This window comes from Mytilus trossulus, chromosome 13 (genome assembly GCF_036588685.1).
Source record: "Mytilus trossulus isolate FHL-02 chromosome 13, PNRI_Mtr1.1.1.hap1, whole genome shotgun sequence".
Taxonomy (NCBI): Eukaryota; Metazoa; Mollusca; class Bivalvia; order Mytilida; family Mytilidae; genus Mytilus; species Mytilus trossulus.
In genome coordinates this window covers 32998232-33026217 of record NC_086385.1, presented here as the reverse complement: position 1 = coordinate 33026217, position 27986 = coordinate 32998232, and the positions used below count along the sequence as shown (strand labels likewise).

At 32.1% G+C, this 27986-nt stretch overlaps 1 protein-coding gene across 1 annotated transcript; it reads right to left on the bottom strand.

The window, feature by feature from the left end:
- Positions 1-14938, bottom strand: LOC134694285 (uncharacterized). Its single transcript, XM_063555290.1, has 8 exons — positions 14821-14938; positions 10238-10446; positions 9757-9831; positions 7474-7618; positions 6102-6210; positions 3131-3224; positions 382-459; positions 1-15 (listed from the first exon to the last, which is right to left on the bottom strand). Exons 1-8 carry the CDS (start codon positions 14909-14911, stop codon positions 1-3), a joined length of 816 nt encoding a protein of 271 aa, XP_063411360.1. The 5' UTR covers positions 14912-14938.
- Between the last annotated feature and the right edge of the window lie 13048 nt (positions 14939-27986).

Sequence of the window (27986 nt, the reverse complement as noted above, 5' to 3'; positions counted from 1 at the left end):
CTACAAGAACGATTCCTAAAGAAAAAATCCAGACAAATTTACAACCAACTTGTTATTGGACCAGACGGTCAAACTGATATGAATTAAATAAAACAGTAAATTCATAGGGTGAACCCTGTTTAAACCAAACCTCTTCGGGACTTAAGCTTTTGTTAGGTTTTGGCCGATGTTCGGTTTTATCAGGTTCACAACGCACATGATTTGATGTAACGGTGCTACGATAATGTTTGGTTTATACATGTTTTCGTTTAAACAGGATTCGGTTTACTCAGGTTTCACTGTATATCCTTACGCATTGTTTTTAAATTTACCTGTGTTTTACTTTCATAGCAAATTAATCCGATAGTGTATACTAATTAGGCAGAACGTCTTGATATTTACCTGTGATATAACTATCCCAGCAAATAAAACCGATATAGTATAATCAGACGTCTGGATATTTTTATACATAGCATCCATCTGAAATGTTAATTAAGAATAAAAATAAAAATCTCAGATCAAAATAGTACACCTCGTTTTAAAATACCAGGTAAACGTAGGTGTTTGTACTGTACACATCTTATTCCAATGGTACAATTGAACAATTTCTGTTGTGTGTGATTTATAGTATTTTTGTTGTTTTTTATTCTCAAAATAGAACATTTTTGAATCATTTACAAAATCTTTAATTGTTGTTTATTCAAACGTATTATAAACGATTCTTTCTTACCCATAAGGAAGAAATAAAAACAGTATTGTAGTTCCCGGTTAAGTAATAGTTAATAAAGAAATGATTTAATTTATATTGATTTTACCATGGGTTTACCATATAGTCAAATATTTCACCTCGAGCAATAGTGAGGGGTTATATATCGACATAAAGGGCAATCCCAAATAAAAATCAATATATATTCAAGGCCCTTTAGTTATTATTTTATATAAAGACGGTATTTATTTTGGATTTCAACAAAGTGAAATAATAATCTAACTTTTATTTACGAAAAATTGCTTTCAACAAATTCTTATTATCGTTTTATTATGTTTCGATGTTTTGACGAATTTCAGTTTCACATTTGTGCATTTTCCCAGAGAATGTTTATATTCTCACTTTATCGTCCAATGGCGTCATTTACATCGATTGACCTCGATTATCTCGTGCATATGAGGACTAAATCAATATCAATATACTAATTCATCCTAAATCGTTCAATTTGTTTTCGGCTTCCCGCATTTGCGTAGAAATCTTTTCCTGTATTGTTTCTCTCTTCCAGTATAGTTTGTCTCGGCAAATTTGTGTAAAATACAAGAAGAATATCACACTGTTTCCCGCAAATTTGTTGTATATTATTACCAAAAGAATATTGGCAGTAAAGCGATGAAAAAAAGTAAATATCATTTTAAATTGAGTCTAGTCCTAGTTTAGCATACCATTTCATATCAAACACAATAAGTTCCCTTAGTTCTCTTGGAATTTTTTTTAAGGAATCTGATACGTAAAGGTTAATAAGAGTATTGAAATAACTCAGGACAAATACAACAGTAGAACGTATATTAGAATCTATATAAGAACGCATAACAAAGTAACCAAGGATGTGACGTTACATACTGAACGCTTAAGTATAACATTATGTTACTCGCAAGTAAAGGCATTACACATACTTTGTATCTTCATCGTGTTAAGGTATACATAAATATATTTGTAATTGAATAATACTTTGATATGAAATATCGGAATCTAAAAGATAGCGTTTCTTTGTAAGCATTGAAAATGACGTTGTAACTTAAATCCCTAACGACAGGACCATCATCGAAAACGTTTCCGTATTTGCGTTACTTTTTCAACAGAAATTTCAAATATGCTGAAAAGTCCTTTCTTTTGCAGTGTGGTAAAGGTTTATTTATAATAATTCTTCCTCCGTTGTTGAAGCCTATAATGTAGTGTATCTAAAAAATTACGGATTGTTCTCAAATGATATTTTTTTTTTGTATTTTTCAATGGTCTTATTTGTACAACGTAAACATAATATGGATGACCTAAGTATAGTTTGAAAAGGGTTCACGAAAGGAGGTCCATAGTGGCTCTAAAATTATGCGAATTTTAACTTTAGTAATAAAAATTAAAAAAAATATGACAAAATATGTAAAAGTTCTGACCAATGCAAATTCAAAAAACTTTGAAGTACATGTATGATGTCATTATGACGTCGTAATTGTGTACTCTAATTTTGACAGAAATTGGGTCTAAATCTGTAGAATTTAATAGTTTTTGTTTCAAACGACATTGGCCACATTCAAGGACCACCGGAATTGTTTGTCAAAATGTGTGTTTGACCCATATAAATATTTTTATAACAATTTTATTTTGGTCAAAAGGTGTTGTGCTATCTTTTTCAGAGAGAAATATACCTTACAAATGCATAAAAACAAGCACCTTGCCTAAACACTAGTAAAATATCATACTTGTAATGCTTTCAACATTGTTAAAACTAAAAGCAGACAGTGTTTTGTCAATCTACATTTGCATATTGAATATCGTAAATATAGGTTTCTACATATGGTATTTCAAAGTCTGATTTTAGGGACCAATTTAGGGCCTTTGTGGCCATACTCATTTAGCAAAAATCAGCATTTAGATAATAATTTATGGACGGTAACGAGACAAGATAACAACTACCTTATATTTAAAAGAATACGGCGTGGGAGTTAATTTGAAAAGCTCGTAACAAATCATGAAGGTGTCGATCAGCTGGTATACAATATATTTGTATTTTACCACGGGTATGTATTCAATGCATGCGAGGAACGTCAAAAAAGAATTCCCTTTATCATCTCTTATACAATATTTAGTTAATACATGTATCATTCCTTATGAATATAAATTTTGACAATCGTTTTACCAAAGTAAAATGGAGTGCATTATCAAACATGCATTTTGTCACGCACAGATTGATTATAAAATGACGGTCAATCAATATCAATTTGCTGCGTAAGTTAATTCAATTGAGAGGGCCGATATGATTTGGCTTAATAATAGATATATATTAAAAACAGAAATTGCAAGGTCTTAGTCACCGCGACAGTAACCCAATAACAGACGATAACACATAGGAAGTGTCTGCTAACGTAAGACAGCTGCATTCAGTTTACTTACCCCATTTATGACAAATGCATAATACTGGCGGACAGATGCAAGCGCGTCATACTCCTTGTCCGATGTTGTTGACGCTTCACTTTGTCTGTACCAACTATAAAATTATTTAGAATTTAGTTATTAAATGATTATTTCCGCGATGGACTTACTTTCATTTTGCCCTTAATATATTGCTAAGTTGCAATTAAAAAAAAACGTTCTTTAGTTTGTAAAATTAAATTAACAAAGTATTGGTTTTTTTCTCTCAAATATTTGTTTTAGACATTTTTGATTGCGTTAAAAGTGGCATAGCATTCAAGAGTTAACCAAATTTGAAGTTGCAGTGTGCTTTAAAAATTTCCTCTTTTGTGGGAAACATTGGCACCACCAAAATATATTTGTAGCCGAAAATTTATTAAAGTATGATACTTATTCACTCGAAAAAATATTTAGGTCCGGCATGTAGCAAAGATTGAGGTACCATTTGCGATCAGGCAAAAATTATTCAAAATTGAATATGACTTTTATTATCGATGTTTAGCAGTTTTGACTTCACGATGACATCAATGATAATGTAATTTATTATATACTTAGTAGTAAATACAGATAAATTGTATGTGTAATACAATCATTGGCAAGCGTGCTGTATCATCCACCCGTGATGATATCGATATTAGCACGGTTGCAAAAGCTTTATCACACCTTTAATCTGTATGACGTCACGTCATCGATTGCAGTCACTGTTGCAAAGGCTTTATCAAATCCCTAATCTGTATGACGTCATGTCAAACCTATAATATGTATCACGTCATTTCAAACCTCCTTATCTGTATGACGTCATGTCACATAAAAAAAAACATCTACGTGAGGTATATGTATATAATAAAGTGTATATGATATGGCTTTTTTAATATCACACACCGTATCAACCCTCAACCAATATAATCCCTCGAGCAGAGCTCTTGGGATTATATTGGTGTCTCGGGTTGATATGGATGCGACATTGAAAAAGCCATATGATATTCTCTATTTAATTTCGTTAAAGATGTTTTTATTTTTTTTTATTTTTCAGATACATTACTGAGTAAAAAAAAAGGTTTTGTTAATAATATTTTGATTTCTATATTTTAAAAATAATCTATACTTTAAAAATAAACTATTATAAACAATTGAGAACGCTGACCGATTATTCTTTTAAAGTTATGTTGCTTGCATACGACAGAGAACCTTCCCAAACATTCAATAATCTGTGTGTCAAATATGATCTACTGTTGACTTTGACATCAACGGTATGTATGTAGGCCAGTATAAATTTTTTTAATTTACACCAACCGATTTATCTCAATCTGTTTTGTAAGACTTCGTCTTTAAGACGTCAAACTCCCTTACATTACACGCGTGTTGTACTATGTCAAACATGGTTATCTAATGTAATTATTTTTTTTATATACAGAAGACCTCGTAAGTTAAACACCTTTGTTTTATTCATTGTCATTTTTCTCTTTTGACAATTAAATATATTCTTACAAAATAAATAAATCATGGGGTGCCATTTTAACTCAACAAAAATTTGATTATAAAATTCATTTCCGCACCTTTGGGTATTTTTTGTTTCAAAGTTTTTATAAAATGATTTGTGATATGAATGGTGATTTTTCTTTTGTTCTTCGAGTGAGTAAACGTCGGTTATTTTAGAGCAGTATGTTAACTGAATGTTTTTTTTTAACTATGTTAATCCCAATCCCGCTGTGGAACAAATTGAGACCAGTGCTCTAACTTCCATCTCAGAAGTTGGTTTTGCACAGTCTGGCTCCGTTTCATTGGTCTATTACACAATGAAATCAATGTCCATAAAATGTCTTATTAATTTAAATAAAATGCATACATCACAACCTTATTTCGGGAATGGGATAGGTCTTACCCTATGGGTCATACTTGTAAACCCAACCCGAAATTTAAAAAGCTACCATTAACTTGAAGCAAATGAATGCACAAGGAGAGCTACAAAAAGGTATAACGCGGTACATGTATTTAAACCAAGAGGCGATATTGGTAAATTGGAGATACCTGTTTGTATCGTGTCCAAAAATTAAATCCTAAAATATGTCACTGGATGTTCAGTCGTTGAATTTCCTCCACTTTTCAAAGGTTTATCTCCATGAATTGAGCATGCTTAATACATTGGTCTTTGGACCTTACGCAATCAAAAAACCATCAAGTAATCGATCTTTTTTATGATGTTGGGAAAGGAAGAATACCTTCACAAAAAACGTTTCCTTCTTGTCACAACTTTTAACTCTTTTAGAAAGTATACGTTCTATTGGTTTTAAAAGTAAGCAACATTGTATACATCGAACAAGATTACTACTTAACAATGAGTTCATTTACTGAAAATAAGAGACGGTTTTGTCATTCAAAGCGCCGCTATTCGATTGATATATTTAATTGATTAAAAGTACGGTTAAGTTTAACTTTTGACAGATGTCATCGCCCATTATTGTTACGAATCATATATAGCCAAGACTTACTCATTAACATATTTAATTCACTCAACGCTACGCTTTTCGTGAATTAAATACGTTAATTCGTAGATGACGTGCAATATATATAAATATATATATACTGTAAACCAACTTATTTTCGCTGGTACTTAATTTCGCGTTTATACCCAGCTAGTCAACTTCGCGGCGATTTAATTTCGCGATTTTCTTATTTACCTAATGTAGTTTGATATGGAAAGATCCAAGTTATTCCTTTTCGCGACGATTTAATTTCGCGTTATTTTTCTACTCGCGAAAGTCGCGAAAATAAATCGCTCGCGAAATTTACTTGGTTTACAGTATATATAAATATATCACGTTTCTCAATATATTGTGCGTTGTTCATAAATAAATGAATTTTATGATAGATACACAATTTTAATCTCATGCAATACTATGGACAATCTTAGCCATTTGTGAAGCTTCTAAATTTCGTTAAGTTATTAACTTACTAATCATAAATACCATAGTCGCAAAATATTAAAAGTTCTACTTTGTTTGATCCTGTGGCTCTTTTCTGCCGATTGCGTTGTCTCACTTGTAAACCTTCAAATGTACTACCTAAAACGACATCGATTACACAAAATGGTAAATGCATCATTTTACTGACTGGTTTCTGGATATATCAAGCTGGTAAAGAAATATTAGGAAAGAAGTAATAGAACAACTACAATGTATCAAAAAATGGTCGTTGTGACCAGCTATTAAGTCGTATTAAATTTGTACTATTGTTTTATGAAATATCAATAAATAGAAACGTGACTATAAGACGTCGTATGCAAGTAGTACATACTATAACACTTGTGTGTACGTTTTACATCGGTTTAACCCAATGTATTGTTTTCCAAGTCAGGTTACCTTGACATATTGTGTTCGTTATCGTGTTGTTTGTGCGTCTGGGTTTGTTTGTTTTTTGTTTTTTTCTTCAGAGCAGTCGGGTTTTAGTGGTTGTTTTTGTCTGTTGTATTGATCAATAGTTTGGTGAATGCCCTTATCCTTTCTTATGCATTAACAAAATATTAAAAAAGAAATAAAGGTTACAGTTTCCATGTGTTTTTTCAATGATTGAAAGGTACTTTCATTCTGTAATAGTTATCCCATGACGACGCGGTGTGTCTGTGTAAGATCATCCCAATGGCCGGAGGCCAGAGGTTGATCTTGTACTGACACTCCAAGTCCGAAAGGGATAACTGTTTAACATCCATACTGTTGTAGATTAAAAAAAAACATTCACGCTTCATAAAATCTATTTTAGAACATCAACACAATCATTATTATGTACTTTATATATCAATATATATTATATACCCTTTCTTAGCCCCGGAAACAATATTCAAATATGTTAAATTAACAGTGAGTTTGTATCCAGTCGTCCTAGTGTAGGGTATGCATTGTAGGTCTATCCCAGCATAGACCCTGGATTAATTTTACATACATTTTGATAGTTAGTCTTTTCCGTATAAATAATTGTAAGTTTTATTAAGTTTGACATTCCCGCCAAAATGTTACCAATAAAAGGAAAGCATGCAAAACAAAGAAACTCAAGTTAGGGTGATCTGGCAGGGGTGTTCAGGCTCAGATCACCCCTGGTAGAACAAAGGAGCTGTGATGTAAGTACCGATATCTAAATTAACAATGAATTCCCGAAAACTATGACATGTGTGATATTACATCAAATTTAACAATACCTAACACATCTCATTATCTGATTAAAAAGTTCAACTTATGTTAATTGTATTTTTGACTATTGGTTGACTGAAATTTTATATTTTCAGTAGATGATCATCAAAATAAATTACAAAAAGACCAGAGTTATTTGCTCACCGAATTGTAATCCATCTCCAAACTCTGTTCGATTTCTTATCTCTTTGAACAATTCAAATCTGTTTCTACCGGACATTACCGAAGCCAAACTTACTTCAGTACTTTTGAGGATAAAACTGTCACCACCAGAATTGAAATTCCCAAACTATAAACGAAGGTAAAAACATTAGTTATCATAGCAACTGCATGATTTCAGGCAAAACAATGTTTTTATAAGCAACGAACGTCGGTTCGGAACCTTATGATTTTTATCATTACCATGGAATGGTGTTGTTGGAAGTAACTATTGTATATAATGTTTACGATTTATTGTGTAAAACTGAATTTCTTCCGAAGCACAAGTGAACAAATTCAAAACGAATTTATTTAAGTAAGGGACAGAAAAATGACAGGAAAATAAAACGGCTTATACAATGTGTACACTGTTAGATGAATACTTCCTTCTTACATTTACACAACGACTCTGGCCCACGCAATCCGAGCACTTTCATGGTGTTAATATACAACCGTGTTCAACGTTTCGTTTAACTCTAGTGTCGGATTTAGGGATTTAGAGGGCGTATGCAACCCCTTTTTTATCGTGAAAATATATTTTTTTGATATAAACACTTCCGCAAAAAAATCGACACTCTCCGATCGACGCTTTATATAACGCTTTCTGCAATTATATTCCCCCTCAGTAAAATCATGGATCCTTTCCTCACATCCAGAATGAGGTTTTTAGATTTAAAGAATGCAGAACATTGAGTAGTTTTCTTATATCATAGATAAATTTCAAACATTTAAATGTCTTAAGGTAAAAGATAGCACAGAATTGTGATCATGAGATCAAAGTAATTTCACACCGCAACCTTAGGAGTTGTGTAGTTTAAAATTGTTTTCTTTCAGTTTATCATAAAATTTCGAGCTTCGCTGATCAGAAAAGGATTAATTACGTATACCTTTGTATTGAAATTAAAGATAAGTTACAAATATTAACACAATGGAGATACTTAAAGATCGTGAAATATAAGCTCTCATTGAAGCAAAATAAATAAATTATGTTTCGGTACGAAACCAATTCCCCTTGTACTAATAAACTTTCATGTGAAACGCTAAATCTGGGACAAGGTCCTATATTGGAAAACATTCTTTAGATTTCATATCACAATGAAAATGCGCACTAAGTTAAAAGTATAAATACATCAACTTCATTTCAAACAAGTTGAAATCAATAGTAAAAACTGATACGACACAAACGAACGGACGAACGAACGGACGCACATAACAGAAATCATTATACCCTCTTATGGTATAAAAAAACAACAACAGAATTACTATGAGATGCTTTGTTAGATATGAGGGTATGGATGGAGTTAAAAGAATACAGAATAACTGACAAATACTTCAGACCTAGGAAATAAAGAAAAGAGAAAATAGATGAAAAAACCTGAACAGCAGAGAATAATGGGGTGAATATATAGAATTGACAAAAATGGGCATAACATATATAGAATTAGAGAAAATCACCTAGTAAATAGTTAACAAATACAGATATAAAGGACACCAATCCAGACCGTCATATTTTGATATATATGTTGACAAATGTAATATCCTCCACCTTGCATAGCCATTATTTCGTATCATCCAATAAAACATTTAAACAACAGTAGTTTGATAATATTCAAAGCTCAACAATCGATTATTTATGAGACCGAAAAATTCATCTCTTTTCAAACATTGCTTTGTCAGACCCGGTTATTAAGGAGAAACGAGGTAAAACCTTCACAATTTTGTAAATAATGAAAGTTGTTGTTGTGCTTCGTGTTGATATGATGAACCAAATCCTCTCAAACTGACTTTAACATTTTGTCATTATGTTGTGCTGTTACATCACTTTACAAGTTTGAGGAGGGAAGACCCTTAAGAGCATGATTTACTCCGTCTCACTCTTTGTGTGAATGTTAAGAGTCAGTAGCCTGTAATTCAGTGGTTTTCGATGTTTGCTAAATAATCTGGACATTAATGTTGATCATGGAAAATACATACGTGTCGTGTGTTGCTGTATATCATATTTGTTTTTCGTTTATTTTTTAAGCCTTATCCGGCCGTTGAATTTCTCATTTAATCATTTTGCCATGTAAGGCCCTCTTATAGCTCCCTATATGGTAAGGGTTTGCTCATTTTCGAAGTCCAAACGTTGACATATAATTGCGTACATCTACATGTAAGTCTATTGGACTCTGGTAGATAGTTTTCTAATTGGCAATTATACCACATCTCCTTTTCATATCATTATCTTACCATACTTTCTGACTGATTGTCTTGTTGAACTACAAATGATGCCCCTTTTTTTATATCTTGATAAAATATGGACTCCTGTAATGAATAATTGTAGGTATACGCAATACTTAGTGTTTTTATCATGTTCTGCAGTTCAGCATACCACCCAGAAAATGTTAACAGTACTGTTTATAAGTATAGTAACCTTAATTAATACACTAATTTAAAACTTCACATGCATACAACAATTATTGTATGGTAGTTCAAATGTTTCTATGTTTTTGGTCAGGATTATTTGCTTAACATTTCAGCCAATTTCTTGGGGAGCGACTTCAACCCAATTAAATGTACCAGCCTAACAAAGCTATGCATACTTCCTCTCTCTGATTTTACTGGAGAATAAGAACTGTTTTTATTTGCATCTAGTATTAAGTACTTTTTTTATTTAAATTTTCAACAAAAGCAAAACGTCTGTGGTATGTTTTTCCCAGAAAACATCTACCTTTTCTTCTTGAAGGTTGGTGTCATTAAACATTCCTTGGCTCAATGTTATGGTTCGAACATTCGTCCTGATGTTATCATTCCGTACTAAATGAAAATGAACTTGTGACTCTTCCACTTGTAGGTCAAGGTCATAAGTATGTGGATGAAAGCTGTCGTCTGCTGATCGTCTTGTACGCATGCCTCGTGATAACTTAACTGATATCTCTTCTGTCAAAGAAATTAAAGATAATATATAAAAACTATATGAACAATTCGTGTTTATATGAGGTTCTGTTTGAGGCATACATAATAGAAAATAAAAAAAATAAAAGAATAGAGAAGAGAAAACTATGGTTAACAAAATAAAGAATAGAAAATAATGGGGTGCTAAATTTTGTTAATAAAATAACAAATAGATAAAAAGGGAAAAGCTATATAGAATATAGAAACGAGAACCCAACCAGATAGCTGTACTTTCACTATATGTGAGAGAATCAGAGTCCCGCAGAGGACACTTTGTATATTTGCAAGTGCAAACACACAATTCTAACATAATTAAACAGATTTCAAGACGTGTTAAGTGTTTTATTGTAATATCTCTCATAGTAATTACCAAGTAGCTTTCAAGTCGAAAATACATAACGTGAATATCGCCCCGTATTAATAGAACTAACAAAACAGTATGCGGATGCATAATAAATTATTAATATTGCAAAAGACAGTCGAACTATTCCAGCAAACCTATTGTATGTTTCTGTTAGTCCCTTTTGCTTATTTGATATCTTTATCTTGTGTTGCTTTTTTTTCTACGACATTTGCAATATTTTGGCTTAAAACATTCTTTGTCGAAATTTTAATTGAAATACGCTCAAAGGAAGGTTTATTACTCAACAGCTACTCTGACGATTGTCGTATAAATGTTAATATAGACCTTTTTTGCTAAACGTGGAGTTTCAAAAAATTCATATATATTCCGGACGAGAAATAAATAACAGTAAATTCAATATGTGAACAAATAAAATGAAAAAAATATAAACAATAAGACACAAGCTATATTTTTAATTTTAATATATCATCTATAATATTTAGCTATCCATGCATTATATGTTTAAAATTGAGTTGTTTTCATGACTTATGTATGTGTGTATATATCGTACGGTCAACTATTACCCCGACATGCCGAAATGTGAAACAATTCAAACGAAAAAAAAACAACGGCGTAATTTATGACAAAACCATTTACGAAAACAAAACATTATATAAACAACCGACGAAAACCACTACATAACAGGCTCTGGGACAGACACATAGAGAATGTTGGGAGGTTAGTCATGTTTGTGAGAGCTCATTACACCCCCTAACCTGGAAGAGTGGAGTGACAGCATAACAAAAGAATAAACTGTAAACATCAGGTGGAAAGGGCTCGACTCTTCAGAATTGCATGAAGCACATTCAACAAACTATCATAACACTACCAAAGACACAAAATACCAATTTAAGAGTACTCGAAATTACTGAAAAATCTATTTTTAAGCCAATAACAACTGATAAATTAATTATGTTTCCCAGACTTAAGTATCGATTAGTATACATCAAACGAATTTAGTGTAAATACGTCACAAACAGTCTGAGAAAAGCATGACGTTGTGCTATGGTTAAATAACGACAGGATCTAGCCACGTTTTAAATAGCAAAACATATTAAGTTAATTACGTTCTAATTTATCAAAAACTAAATCAACGTTTGTCTTTTTTCCATATTTCTATACTCCAATTAACCCTTAGGTTTTGATAGGTGCTGAAGTATGTACAAGACACATTTACTTCCAGTTGTAAAAAGGATCGTGATTGAACGGGAACTGCTGTTTTTTGATGATCTCGAAAAGGATTGTGAAAGATCTGTTGCCGCTTATTCGTTATTGCAAGAATCCACGAAAACGAAAACATCATTCTACATTTTGTAACACGAGGATTTATATTTATAATTAGTATAGCAAAAGATTGGAATACATGAATTATGCTGGTTCCCTTTTGGTGGGTTAAACCTGGTTTTCTAGCTAGGTAAAACGCCAACGTGTATGATAGTTGTTTTTAATGTTCAGTAATATTGGTTAATTGGTTGAGCAAACGTCCATAATTGGTTAACGTGCCAATAAATTGGATCCATCAGGCAAAACTGTGTCAACAAGCATCACAGACATACGACACAACCGAATTAAACATTCAAACACACATACAGTTAATAAAAACAAAGTTACCAACAAAAAACGTTTTTGCAGTTCATAATACAGTCAGTATAGTAAAACATAATGGCAAATACACTTTCCCGATAAAATTTGAAATAAGTAAATTATAAATACAAGGGTACACAAGAAGAAAAAAAATACTATACAAATCTCATGTGTCTAAATCGCATATCTGGACCCATCCACACTTAAAACGCCAAAAGCCGAAAACATGAAAGCTGGAAGCACATATACCGAGCCACGTCAATAGTCGTACGACCAAAAAGGAACATAAAATAGTGCAAAGACAAATAACGGTAAAACTGTACAGAAGACGAAATTCTACACAGCGTAAGTACCAAAAATCTATAACTCAAGACCATCCTTTATTATTTGTTCATTGACAAAATCCTGGCTCATTAATCGTCTGCTAAGACACTGTTGACGTTTTAAAAAGTATAAGTAGCAGATGCAAGCTCCTGAAAGCTCATGAACATCGTATTAGTTTAGAAATGTGTACTCCATACGCGGTTGAATTTGGTAAATTGCTTATTAGGTGAGGGAATTTACAAAAATGAAATCATCTCGTTTGTTATACACATAGGTATTGAGATGACCCCTGTAGTCAAATTCGGGGTATATGTCGAAAATAAGGCTGTGGAAGTTGTATATGTGGTTTCTGTAATAGTTTGGGACTATTAATGGGAATAAATCGGAAAAGTTTGTGTTGTTAATGGAAATTACATCTTTACTTTATCTGTATGTAAAATTAAAAGATATAGCTTCTTTGATCTAACCCTTTCGGAAAAAAGGCGTTGAGTACAAATTAAGATATCACCACTAGACTCACTCCGCTTCACTCATTTGTGGATGCATTTAGCATTATAAATACAAAGATATTTACTTTTCAGCAATTAACAGGTCTTATTATCTTATAAGTCTAGTTAGTAATGCCTCTTAGTGAAAACATGTATAAATATGGGTCTATATGTATGTATAATATATAACCAAAAACAAAATTAAAACAATGAAAGCATTTTTACCGTTCATGGTAAATAGTTACACACTTCAACCAATTACCAGTATGTCAATTGGTAAAAGAAAAGTTGTTTTATCTATTAACGTTCCTGGTAAATAATTACACGCTTCATTCAATTACAAGTATATCAATTGGTAAAAGAAAAGTTGTTTTTAGATTACTAAGTCTGGTCACGCCTTGTCATTCACTAAGTCTGGTCACGCCTTGTCGCCACGAAACGGGGAAAATGCTCGGCATAGCCTCGCTTTCCCCGTTTCTAAGCCTCATCCTTATATCGTTGTCAACTTGATATGTCAAGTCCATGCACTATTATTGTCTATATAAGGGTAATATTTGCACTTGAAATACGTTGTCGGTTTAAAAGGCGTGGTTCCATTATATTGTATAACTAAATCTATACCTGGAGATTTGTTTTATTTATTATCATGATTATACCAAGGATTTTAGTAAAGAAATGTTTTAAACCAGGACGATCACGGCGAAGGAGAATTTAAATATAATGTTCAACTACCAATGAACGACATATGCATGTACCATGCACGTCCGTTTATTATAAAAATCCTTGATATGAATTCGAAGAAAAAACAGTTTATTCCTAAATAGAAAAAAAAAAACAGTTTATGTAAACATAATATAAAGTGAACTCCCCACTGACAAACGCATTTAAATCCACGCTTAGCCTAATGTTTTCATTATTCGTTTTACATTAATGACCCAGATTATATCATTATACTATAAAATTTCATATGACAAAATTAGTTTAACAAACAAGTGTCTCTAGATCAATCGATATCGCAAATATACGTTTCGCTGTTTTAAACAGGATTCAACTTTTTTTAATTAGTTAGATAACTTTTCCCTTAGTATGACTTACTGGTTGAATTCTGCTATTTGACGCCACAGCAACAGTTAAAATGTACACCTGTATATCATATTGCTGTATATAGTTTAATACTGATTCCTTCCTGCATGTATTATTCACAATTTTCAGGCAAAAAATATGTGCGGTTATGTCCAGTATGCAGATGCAAATGAATAAAAATTAAATTGATTCAATATGTGGCAACATTGGGTTGTGTGTGTGTATGGGGTGGGGGAGGGGAGGGGTTAATAGCAAATACTAGAAAAGGTATGGGATGGTTCAAAAATAGTACATATCATGGAATAAAGTACATGTGCAAAAAAAGCTGTGTAAAACGAAGTCATAATCGTAATATTAAGAAGCAAATTTCTAAATTCGTGTCCTTTGCTTTTAGAGACATGTACCATTTAAGATAGATCATTAGATTATTTCGTTCAAATTTAAAATTAAAAAAATAAGAATTATACACTAGCCTACCTCTGTATTCCGCATTGTCATGGGGTGACCATCTGTAAAAACATGTTATTTTTGAAATCCATGACACAAAAACAATTGACAAAATCTTCATTCTAAATTTCCGAGTTGTAGCAGCGGATCAATGTCTGGACTGAATAAAATTATCAAAAACTAATATGTAGCTTTCACGTTTAAATATCCTGTTCATACACTCACGCACAGTTAAATTAAATTTAACTTTTTGTAATTTTTAAAAGGACAGATCTATTGTCAAAAAATGCTGTGTCGTAATTCGGGTAAATTATGTATTATAAATGCAATGGATAAGCGTTGATTCATGACACCATGAGCCCGGATCAATTGTATCTATTACTTAAACTTTTTTGTTGATGCTTTTTTCAAAATTAAAGCCTTTTCTTAATTAGAAGGTATTGTAAGTGAGTTTAGATATTATATTCAACGATGCATTAATAAATCTAAGTTCACAATTGATTGGTTAGAAAAATGAAAATATAATAGAAGACGTCGGTCTTTAAATTGTCACGCATCTGCATATCATCTGTAATTTACATAGAGTGCATTTCTTTCTAACCAAAATTTTGTAAACGTTGTGTGGCTTTTGTTGTTGTTTTCTAAACGCTACAAAAGTAGAAACAAATACATCGTTTAATCAGTGATTACTGACTCTGTTTAAACTTTCAATAATGCATGCACATGTTGTTGATAAACAGACTTTTTACAAACGTAGAAACAAATACATCGTTTAATCAGGTTGAAGTTAGAAACAAATGTAGCGTTTCTACTAACAAACGACGAACAACAAACTGTAGACGCATTTTTAGCGAGTGCATAGTTTGTAAAAGATTATGTAAACTTTGCAAACGTGTTTCAGAAACAAATGATCAAAACATGTGCGCGCTTAGCCGTTTGCATCGTTTGTGTTAGAAAGAAATGCACTCATAAGACATACTAGAACGTATAAATGAGTATATATGATAATAAAATTGAGAATGGAAATGGGGAATGTGTCAAAGAGACAACAACCCGACCAAAAAAAAAACAACAGCAGAAGGTCACCAACAGGTCTTCAATGTAGCGAGAAATTCCCGCACCGGGAGGCGTCCTTCAGCTGGCCCCTAAAGTAAGTATGTTGCCGAAATTACTAGCAAGAGCCTATGTCTAGTCACACTTCGATTTACTCGCTTCGAGATTTGCGGGAAAAAAACATTTAAAAGGAAGTGTAGTAAAACATATCAATGAAATCATGCTATATTTATAAATGGACAAATTGAATGTAATCATTTTCTTTCAAATATGTGAAATAACTAAACATAATCCAAAAATAAACGGATAACTCGCAATCATAACACAAATATCCTTAATAACATACAAAATAAGAAAAACGGAAAAACTAAAGAATAAGAACAACAAAGAAAATACATGAAATCGAACCTAAACCGACAAGTCTCTACCTTTAACTTGAATCAATTATCATAACCATCTTAACCTCGCGGCTACCAACTTATACTGTACGATTGCCTATTATATAAATATAGGAAGATGTAGTATGAGTGCCAATGAGACAACTCTCCATCCAAATAACAATTTATAAAAGTAAACCATTATAACTAATATGTATAAAGGTACATGCCCTGTGTGTTTTTTGTACCGATGTGTTTCATATGTTCATTTATATATATATAATAGACATTTAAATTGTAACCCATTGGAAGCCGAAAGTTTTCGTCGATGTATTGATGCCAGTCACACATAACATATTTCAAAGAAGGGGTTCGATTCCCAGTGAATGCATATAAAAATTACCAAAAAAATAAAGATAAGTTTAATCAAACGTCTTCTATCAACATGATCAAGGACAACGTATAGAAGCACGAATCGATATTGAATTGTTTTCCCCATTGTTATTATCATTCATACTTATTGAAATAAGGAATACAAATTCAATATTCATCGGGTTAGGATACTCTGTTATTGTCGGTTAATACATGTGTAACCTTGAAAACTGATACAGTTGTGTATCAGTAAAACATAAGAACATAAGAACAAACTATAAAAATAGTTAAAAAGGGCTTAACTCATCAGATCGATACAAAGCAAATCTAGAAATACATCTAGCAAAAAAAAACACAGACCGGACATGACAGGGTACTAATACATCCCAACAAAAAATTTGTATAAATGTTCCTGTTTCAGCTATGGTTTTTTTAACGTAATAAATATTCTTACACTTGAACATGTGAAACGTTTGTTTACAACATATCTTAATGGATCTCACGAAAAATAGTTAGAAATTCTTCATCTCAGAGACTATTACTTCAGATCAATTGACTTTCATGTTGTTCTTGATCGTACTTATTACAAATGTACCAACAAGGGAGATCAAATTGATATGGTTCTTATTCATGAACATTGTATTAAATGAGTGTATATGACATATTATTTTCTCACGCCAAATAAATTCCTGGTTTGTAGGATCCCATGATTATTGAAAAAGGTCGGTAAGAATTTTTTTTTTTTCTTAAAACCGAAGTCACTGAGCTTCGCTCATTTCCAGATCCAAATTAAATTGAACAATTGAAATTAACTATGAAATTAATTGTTCCGATTTAAGAAAATGTTACAGAGGGTATCAGCAGCCCAGTAGTCAGCACTTCGGTGTTGACATGAATATCAAATATATGGTCATTTTTTTTTTAATTTCCTGTTACAAAACATTGAATTGTTCGAAACACTAAGGATTTCTCTATCCAAGGATTAGATTACCTTAGCCGTATTTGGCAAAACCTTTTAGTATTTTGGGTCCTCAATGCTCTTCAACTTTGTACTTGTTTGGTTTTATAACTATTTTAATATGAGCATCACTGATGAGTCTTATGTAGACGAAACGCGCGTCTTGCGTATTAAATTATAATCCTGGTACCGTTAATAACTACTTACAGACAATGAAGATAATCATAATTAGAAATGCTTTTTTTTTTTTTGGCGAAGCCTATTTCAGAGCTTTTTTAATTTGCAATACTATACATTGTCTGAAAATTTTTAAAACATAATTGTCGTTTTAGACAATCTCTAATAATACATACCAAATGCTAACAAATATCCTCAAAATATTTTACAGTATAAAAAAAACAGACCAGAACCATATATTCGAAATAGATAACAAAAAAGACAAACAATAGCGAAAAAGAAATGTTGATGTGTAGTTCGTTACTGCAATATCTGGTTCTCAAAAATGTCTAAATAATATATATACATGTATAAACATATAACAATATGAAGATATGGCCAATGGCTTAGTTCTCCACTAGACACTAAATGACTTTTATGTATGACTATGAATTCTTAGTTCTTCGACTGCCATTATTATCATTGGCACTGTTTGAGTAAAACATGTTTGATCGATCGTGTTCTTAAAAAGAGTACACTACAACTTCAAAATCTTTAATAGCGTTGTTACTAGGAATGTGGATTCGAATGACGATGGTGTCTGCATATTATAACGCACAACCTGTCATAGCACTAGTTCTCACTTCTTTTGGAGTTCATGCGATCTTCTTTTTCTTTTTTTTCTATAATTGTTACCATAACTAAAATCTTGTTAATGATTTTTCAGATTTGAAAATCGGTTAACTATCGTTGCATCTCATCTATTAAGAGAAAGATGTATAGATAATATTTGCTTTTATTTTTATGCACATCGACAAATATGTTTCGGGCATATATTGTTAAAAGTGTGACATTAACATAATTAAGTTAAGAATAGAATAACAGAAACAAGTCAGGAACAATTCTCTATGAAAAACATCATACTGAAAACGGACATTCTTAAAAATTGTATAAACTGGGAGATATATACTCAATAAACAGGCGCTGATTGTATTTTTCTCCATTGACATGTAAACATCAAGATTGGAAAGGTAAAATCATCCATTGTGTCAAGACGATATTATCCCAACCGACTGTCATTGTCAACTTCTAGATAAAATCATGATGAGAGGCATACATAGCTATATATGTTGTATCCTTTATTTCAAATTCGATGAGGTAAATGCGTTCAAAATAATTACAAAACTTTTAATCGAGATTTAGTCAGAAGACATCATCTATATAACGGAATTTTAAGTTAAAGATACTGCTAGATATATAAAGGCAATACACATCAACGTATTCCAATATAATATAATTATGGACTGAAAACTCGTATGTACAAGGATAGTTAGATCACCTGAGATCACCCCCAGTTTTTGGTGGGATTCGTGTTGATCAGTCTTTAGTTTTCTATTTTCTATTTTGTGTTTTGTTTACTATTGTTTGTCTCTTGGTCTTTTTCTTTTTTAGCCATGACGTTGTCAGTTTATTTTCGACTTATGAGTTTGAATGTCCCTCTGGTATCTTTCGCCTCTCTTTTAGACATTTGCGGAAACTAGGTCTGTACCTAGGATTACACTTAGACTTACGATTACAGTTGACGAAAAACAAGGAGTCATCTGAAAATATTTGAAAGAAACAAACAACAACGACAGAGATACATAGTAAATTCAAATGATTTTTTTATTATGTAAATGAGTTTTTCGAACGACATGCATATTTGAATCTCCGTCTTGGATGTCGCCACAAAGCCCCCATCAATTTTCAATTTTTAATTCTCCGATGGCGTGTTCAACCACTACTCTATACTGTGCAATAAGTCTATTTGATTGTCTACACTTCTTCTACATATTCTGGGGTTTTCGAAAAAATCTATTGTTTTGTACATGATTGTTAAAGGTGTCAATACTGGATTTCTGTTAGGATATAATTTGTCGTCCAGCAAATACAGCAGAGAACCATACGCTTTACCCGAGAAACAGGGTACTTCTTTTTATCTTATGGTTCTAAATATTATGTGTCTTACCTTATTTTAGTGTAGCAAAATCAACAACAATTTCATTCAGAGGATACTTTACAAACGGTACACTTGCAAATCACGAGAAATTGCAACAAGCAAGTTACACAATATAAATATTAACCAACCGCAGCGAAGTAAATTTAAAATATTAATGTTGGGTGTCGTCCTTCTTTTACACGATTACACTTTTGCTTCCGCATTTGCTTCATTACCAAATTAAATAGTTTGTAAAAAAAAAATTGGCAATTTCTTCTCGCCTTTGCACTCTTTGTCCCTTTTAATCAACGGACTAATCTTGTGGATAAACTTTGTTTGTTGATATGTACATAAGTGTACTCTATAGTATTTGGAATCACTGTTCATGCTTCGGGCATACCAGACTTACCGTTGGGAGAGAATCATCGACACCGTGAAAGAAAACGTAGATACTCAAATGATTCATAAAGCAAAAAACTAAGGACCCAGTGTTGTGATTATTTGTATATTTTAGATTTGTTTCTGTTGATATGAAAAACGTCGACAATATAGTCTGCCAATTTCAGAAAACATAAAAGATTATAAGATATACCAAACTCCATGTGAAATGCCACGAATAATTAGGTTAAACACACACGTCCGTTGTATGCCTTCATTCTCTTAATAAAAAACAGAAAATGTATGTATTAGCATGAAAATTAAATATAATCAACATGCTTCTTAGTTGATCGTTTGATTCTCCACTTGAAGTCTTGCTGAAATTAATTTCTAATGTCCAAACCTATCCACTGCAACGACAATTGTGAACATTTGTTTTCACGACTCATGTTGATTTAATTAAATGATGTTTGTCCATTCTATTATATTCCGTACATTTACAGCATGTTCAACCTGGACGTAACTATGTACAATAATTAATGTGTACGCATTATTACATGTACAAAAATTAAAAAAAACATCATTTGAGTTAGTTTTTTTTTATTATAAACTGTTCATATTTACACTTTGAGACGACAAAAGATTTAAATGCTACCTGAATGTGTAATTATAATTCTAATGGTAGGTATATGACAAATTCCACAAATGCCTACTATACTTATATAAGCTTGCCAAAAATACTGCTTATATTTTTTATTAAACTGATCACAAGAAAAATTATTTTAAAACCAGTATCTTTTGATAAGAAACTGTTAAATAACTAGTAAATGTGAATAATCTTAACGTATTCCTCTTTTGACATGTTAGATATTCGAAAGGAATCATTTTCAATTAAGACTTTTAACTAGATGCTCCAGAGAGCATGTGTCGCTCACCTTGATCTATGTGCATATTAAAAAAACGACACTCTCTAACAATGTAGACGAGAATAGAATTCATGGCCAAAATCTCTGTTTTGATGATCTTGGTATTGGTGATCATTTAGTCTGTCTAATTTTTCTCTATCTTCTTTATTTTTTGCTCAAAACACAAAAGAGGGTAAAAAAAACTCATTTAAGGGCTGATCATTTTTGTGATTTAAAATGTTTATTTATCTATTATAATTTTTATCATATAAGGCGAAACACAAAACAATGGTAAACAAAATCATCATTAAAGGGCAATGACTCTAATAAGGAGTCGTCATATGATTTCCTCCATTTATCTTAATTCTAGATCTTGTGTTGCTGATCTATTTTGCTTATTTTAATTTCTACCTATCTATTATATTTTTTAAGATATATAAGGCAAAAACGCATAAAATTGGTAAAAATTATCATCAAAGTGCAATAACTCTAATAAGAATTCGACTGATGATTTCTACCATAGACTTATTTGTAGATCTAGTCTTGCTGATCAATTTTGTTAATGAAAGTTTCTCTCTATCTATTATACTTTTCAAGATAATTGGCAAACATGAATTTGTCATTTAAGGGCAATAACTCCTTTAAGGAGTCGTGTGACAGTTTTGACGTATTGTAACAATTTGTAAGGCTCAACATTCTGAACATTTTTGCCCTTGTCAGATTTTCCCTATTTATAACGGTTTTCAAAATAATATAAAAAACTTGCAGTTTAACCCTATGGTCTATATTGAGCCATGTCGGCCATCTTGGTTGTCAGACGGAGTCATCGGACACATTTTTTAAACTAGATACCCCAATGATGATGATTGTGGCCACGTTTGGTTACATTTGGACCAGTAGTTTCAGAGGAAACAGATTTTTGTAAAAGTTAACAGACGACGACGACGACGGACGCCAAGTGATGAGAAAAGCTCATTTGACCCTTTTGGCCAGGTGAGCTAAAAATGGGAATTTAATGAATTTCCTATTCCCAAGGAATACACAGTTATCGTCCTTTGATTTTCGTTGTTCACGAATATAGTCCTTAATGTGGACAGTGTGTTACTTGCCAATTTTTGTTATACCCCTTCCAAATTTAATTCTCCATGTTTTATGTCTCATATAGCAAGTTGGGGGGTGAAATGACACTGTAAAAAAATTTGGGTCATAAATATTCAGGTAAAGTAGTGATTAGGTCCAGCTGAAAAAGGTCAAAAATAAGCACTTCGGAAGCTGTCAAAAGATTTCAAGACCCCCTTAACACAAAATTGTCCATATTTTGAGTTAGAGCTGATGAAGTTTTCTATAATTTTGATATAATTTGTCCCAAAAGTAGTACAACACACTGTAAAAATGTTATTGAGAAAGCGCAGGTGGGATTTTTTTTATTTACATTTATTGTCTAAAAGAAATGCACTACGAAATAACTGTGTACTCGGACCTAAGAGGTGAAATCAGGAAATATAGAATCTGTACTTTGGCAACTTCCCTGAATGATTTGATGGTGTCAATTTGTCAAATAGCATAAAACTAAAGGATTTAAACTTTTATTTGATAGAATTTCTGCAAAAATGACCAATTTTGGCATTTAATGGTCAAAATAAGCATTTCATAGCTTTTTCAATTTTGGTGCATAAGTGGCATTTTGACTTTCTATCTGACATGTTTTCATGTGTCAATTTTTGTGTTTCTATGATTTAATCCAGTTGTATTACTCATTTGTGAACTCTGAATTTACAGAAAAGAAGATTATCTCAGACAATATGAGCAAAGTGTGTTGTATAAATGACCCTCATCTAACGCCCTATTTGGATCAAGTTAAATGTGAGGAGCATGGTACATAAAAGTTGAAGTCCATAATAAAGACCTCACTACATTTGTATAAAAAGCACTTAACAATGTCTTTTGTACCTGTTTCATTTCACATAATATCTTTCTTTACCTCTGTAGGATACCATGTGGTTCAAATATAAGCCTGTTGAGACTAAAATTGCATGCAAGTATTTCACTAAAAAGTGAAAAATCTTTGTATCAAACCATACTGTCTGCTCAAAAAGTTGAATGTAAGAGGCTTTTTGTGCTCAGATTCATTGTATCATGTCACCTGAGTATAGAAATGATAGAAAAGACACAATTTTTTATTTCCTATAGCTTCAATATGCATTTTTCAATGTAAATATGTGCTACGGCCTAAATTGACCCTAAATTATTTTTAGTCATACTTGGCCTAAGACCCTTTTAAACTAGTATGATATGTTATTTGTAAGTTTTCTTTCCATTTAAAGTACATTAAGTACATGTGTAAGGATCATTTATAATCAAAAAGCTTCACAAATTTAAAATTGCTGGAAAATATTACATCTTCATGTAAGGCTCCCCTTCATTGGAAAACCTCCATTTTTAGGCACAGGCTCATATAAATTTGACTTTTGAAAAAATATGCTAAGTCTGATATATAAAATGAGTACTCTATTGCTTTAAATACATGATGTTTTATATATTGAGGCATTGTAAAAGTTTTTTTTTTGCAATATTTTAATTTTAAAAGCCCCAAATGTTGATAGTTGAAATTTCTCAATTTTAACGTCCAAATTTAACACGTAAAGTTGAATATAGAATTAATCATAGTGTCTATAATATATATCCTATTGCTATGAAACTTTGTAAGCAGTCTTATAATATATTAGGCTTGTGTCATACCAAGTTTTATAAAGATTGGTCAACTTTTTCTATCCTATTAGGTCCGAGTACACAGTTATCGTCCTTTGATTTTCGTTGTTCACGAATATAGTCCTTAATGTGGACAGTGTGTTACTTGCCAATTTTTGTTATACCCCTTCCAAATTTAATTCTCCATGTTTTATGCCTCATATAGCAAGTTGGGGGGTGAAATGACACTGTAAAAAAATTTGGGTCATAAATATTCAGGTAAAGTAGTGATTAGGTCCAGCTGAAAAAGGTCAAAAATTAGCACTTCGGAAGCTGTCAAAAGATTTCAAGACCCCCTTAACACAAAATTGTCCATATTTTAAGTTAGAGCTGATGAAGTTTTCTATAATTTTGATATAATTTGTCCCAAAAGTAGTACAACACACTGTAAAAATGTTATTGAGAAAGCGCAGGTGGGATTTTTTTTATTTACATTTATTGTCTAAAAGAAATGCACTACGAAATAACTGTGTACTCGGACCACATCGATGAAAACGTTCACTGCAAGGGGTTAATTTTAATGATGTTTATTCACCCTGGTCCTGTCAAAGGTGGCATTTCCTGTTTGCCCAATATAACTTTCCTTACACGTTTGGGCATGTTTCGCAATATGCCAGATTGTGAGTTTTATTATTCATTCATGCTTTAACTTGAAATGTCTCTACATATTGAAATGTCACAGAGTCCCCTTAGTAAAATTAATCGAATGTTCCACACTGACGATCGACGTATTTTTGTAGCTCCACATTTTTCTCGTTCAGATGTGAATTTATATTTAGTAAGCAGCCATTTCAAATTCGGTGGTTGACTCCTGGATCAGTTCCTTAAGTCGTGTATATTGGTTCTGCAGCTGTCCCCTTTCCCCGAATGTGACGTACCGAATAAGACTTATCATCGGGTTTGTACTAACATAAGCAAAATGACAGGTGTCACATGTGAAGCAGGATCTGTTTACCCTTCCAGAGCACCTGAGATCATCTCCAGTTTTTGGTATAGTTAATGTTGCTCAGTCTTTAGTTTTCTAGTTGTGTTTTGTGTTTTGCTGTTTGTCTGTTGGTCTTTTTCTTGTTTAGGCATGGCGTTGTCAGTTTATTTTCGACTTATGAGTTTGGATGTCCCTTTGGTACTTTTATCCTCTCTTTTTCTGTCACAAGAAATTTGTCTGTAAGACATCAGCATTACTTTCTTTTTTTTTGTCTTACATATTTTCCTTAGGGATTCAAATTTCCTGAATTAAGTCAACAACTTCATGCTCTACATACAGAGCCCTTTTTGAGGTATTGATTTAAAGATTTGAGCAACAACTTCACCCAAAACGAAATTTGCTGTAAGATGTATTGTACACATAATTATATAAACTCATGAAAAATATAATTTTTGGTACGGCTGGGTGTCGCTCAGATATATTTTGTAAAAAAATTCATCCCTAATATAGAAATTTGTGTCAAATATATCAACTCCAGCATATTTATGACATCACAGTGACATCAAAAGTGACCTTTCTGCACCGACGTTTCCATAGTAGAATAGAATATTTCAACGTGTTCATTTATTAAGCTTTCATTATTTTGAAAGGTGTGATGAATTTTACTATTTAACAATTTAAGGGGACGAATAATTGCCATTATCATACATATTCCTTTTCATAATGATTTCCATGCACCAAAACCTTAGTTGAGATTCATTATTTGAAAAATCTATTAAAGGGGGCCATCACAATCTTGATGGGATTTAAAAAAAAAAATTTGAAGGTTGGAATAGCTTTTTTATTTCTTATCGTGACATTGGTGGTCGATGGGTCTAACGTGTCTAACTATTGAAGTCGTAGTCCTGCTTAGGTGCAATGATGATGAAGCTAAAGGGAAAAATCACAAATGACAAGGTTCTTAACCAAAAAAAATATTTTTCATGAAAGTTATCATTTGTCTTATTCAAAATCTCTTTTATTCCTATACCGAGAAAACATGTTCCAATTAAATACATCATTTCAGAACACCACAGAGCTAATATCTTGTTATCTGACAGAAACGTGCAGAGGGTCAGCTTTTCAAAAAATCTACGGGCACTATATTTATCTTAACTATGACATTTACAACTGACACATTGTCCAATATGGATACAAGTATTTTACAAGGGAAGTTTGGAGCTATGTCCTTTCGAAATATAACGTCACTTTTAAAAATAATACTAATAATATAAGCAGTCCATTTTGTGATTACAGATTTCGTTACCACAAATACCTTAAGACCTTAACCTAATTCCTCCATAGATTCAAAGATTTAATTTGCGAGTTAGGCTGTACCTGTAGAAAAATTATCTTAAACTGAATACTATAGCCTAATTTGTTGATATTTGAAGAACCATATACATGCCCGGAAAATGTATTTAATCAACTTTCATCAGTGGTATTCAAATCAAATACTTGTCTTCAAAGAATTAAAGCGCTCAACTGTCTCAACCTCTATCCGGTCAATATTAAGACCTTGAAATTAGGATTTGCAGTTTCGAGTAAGCACGCGACATGAGGGAGAATAAGAAAAGACTGGTCGAATCAGAATAAGAATGTTGTGTACAGTTTGGGTAAAATTTCATCATTCTCTTTGTTATCTTAGCTTATGACCCACGACGAATAAAATGATATTCGTTTTAGTTCAAAGCAGGGATTGTATTCATATTATCATGTTCACGTTCTGAACATGCATTTACTTAGGCATCCATAATCATCGTCATATTACCTTACACAACCCAAAAACTATAGGACGCAATAAAACAAAGCAAAGTGATATATGCGAATCGGGAGGATAATCTTATAATTTTATCAATTTTATTTATTTTCTTCGGAAAATGATTCTACCAAATCAGGAAAAAAGCAGTTGTTTCATTTGTTCAGTTGATTGAAAGCGTCTGATTCTGTCAGTTGTTTGGACTTCTCCTTTTTGGACTTCTCCTTTTTGGACTTCTCCTTTTTGGACTTCCCCTTTTTGGATTTGCCATTGAAGTGATATTGTTTTATATCCTTTTTTTCAATTGAAATGCACAGTTATTGATGTAAAAGGAATTTCATTTTAGTCCACAACTGTTACACTAACTACAGGGATGGCGATAATGATGGATGACTGTTTAAACTCCAGCGGCAAATTAATATGAATCAATAGGACGAGAACATGTTAATGTAATATGAAAATTAACCCTGCTTTGTACTAGACCGACACGCTGAGTCGGATTTTCAACTTGCATGTTCACAAGGTAACAGTCCACAGGAGATCATTTCACCTTATCCAAACACATCATTCTGAGTCCGAGCCGACCAGTCTTTGCTCTTACTCCTTAATACTGCGTGCGTAGCGGAGTAGCCGCAAATAACAGTTAATTTGCCTAGAAGTTCGGTATTTTTGTTATACTTTTTCATGTAATATCTTTGAACATATTCTAAATAAATACACATGCATTGTTGTCTGAAAAGCTTTCCATATAACATTCAATATTTTAAACAGCATTTAATTTTCATATTAGGCAGTATGCCTTTTTACGACTAAACAACCTACACATCTGCTTAATCTAGAACAACATAAACACAACTTCAGATTTTCCTACAACCGATGATGTTGAAATAAAACAGCCACAAGGACCTACTCAACTTAACGTTTTCTTTTATTTGTCTTTTTGAATATTACTGTAACTGTTTAGTCTATTTTTGGTGATATCCGTTTGCCGTGGCTCGGTACTTATACATCGCGTCATTTTGTTATTGTGCCATGGTAAATTTTGTACTTTGTCTTTCATTTTTGTTTGTGTGCCTTGTCTATATGCCTTCATGTGTTTTTTTGTTACATATATTTTTTTGTTTGTTTTTTTTGTGATTAGGATTATAACATTATGTTTACTGTTGTACCCCTTTTTTTTTACATTTTTACATATTATGTCTGTTTGTTTTTTTCACACATTGTTGTCAATATAATGGAATTTTATGGGAATGTCATACAAGCGAGAGGTTAAGCTAGCTATAAAACCAGGTTTAATCCAACATTTTCTACATACGAAGATGCCTGTATTAAGTAAGGAATATGACAACTGTTATCCATTTGTTTGATGTGTTTGAGCTTTTGATTTTGCCATTTGATTAGGGACTTTCCGTTTTGAAATTTCCTCGGAGTTTGGTATTTTTGTGATTTTACTTTTTAAAGTTTAATAAGTGTTTTATGCAATGTGATGGTTTGTTATGTGTTTTCGTTGTTTCATATTTTTTACCATGGCGTTGAAAACTAGTATTG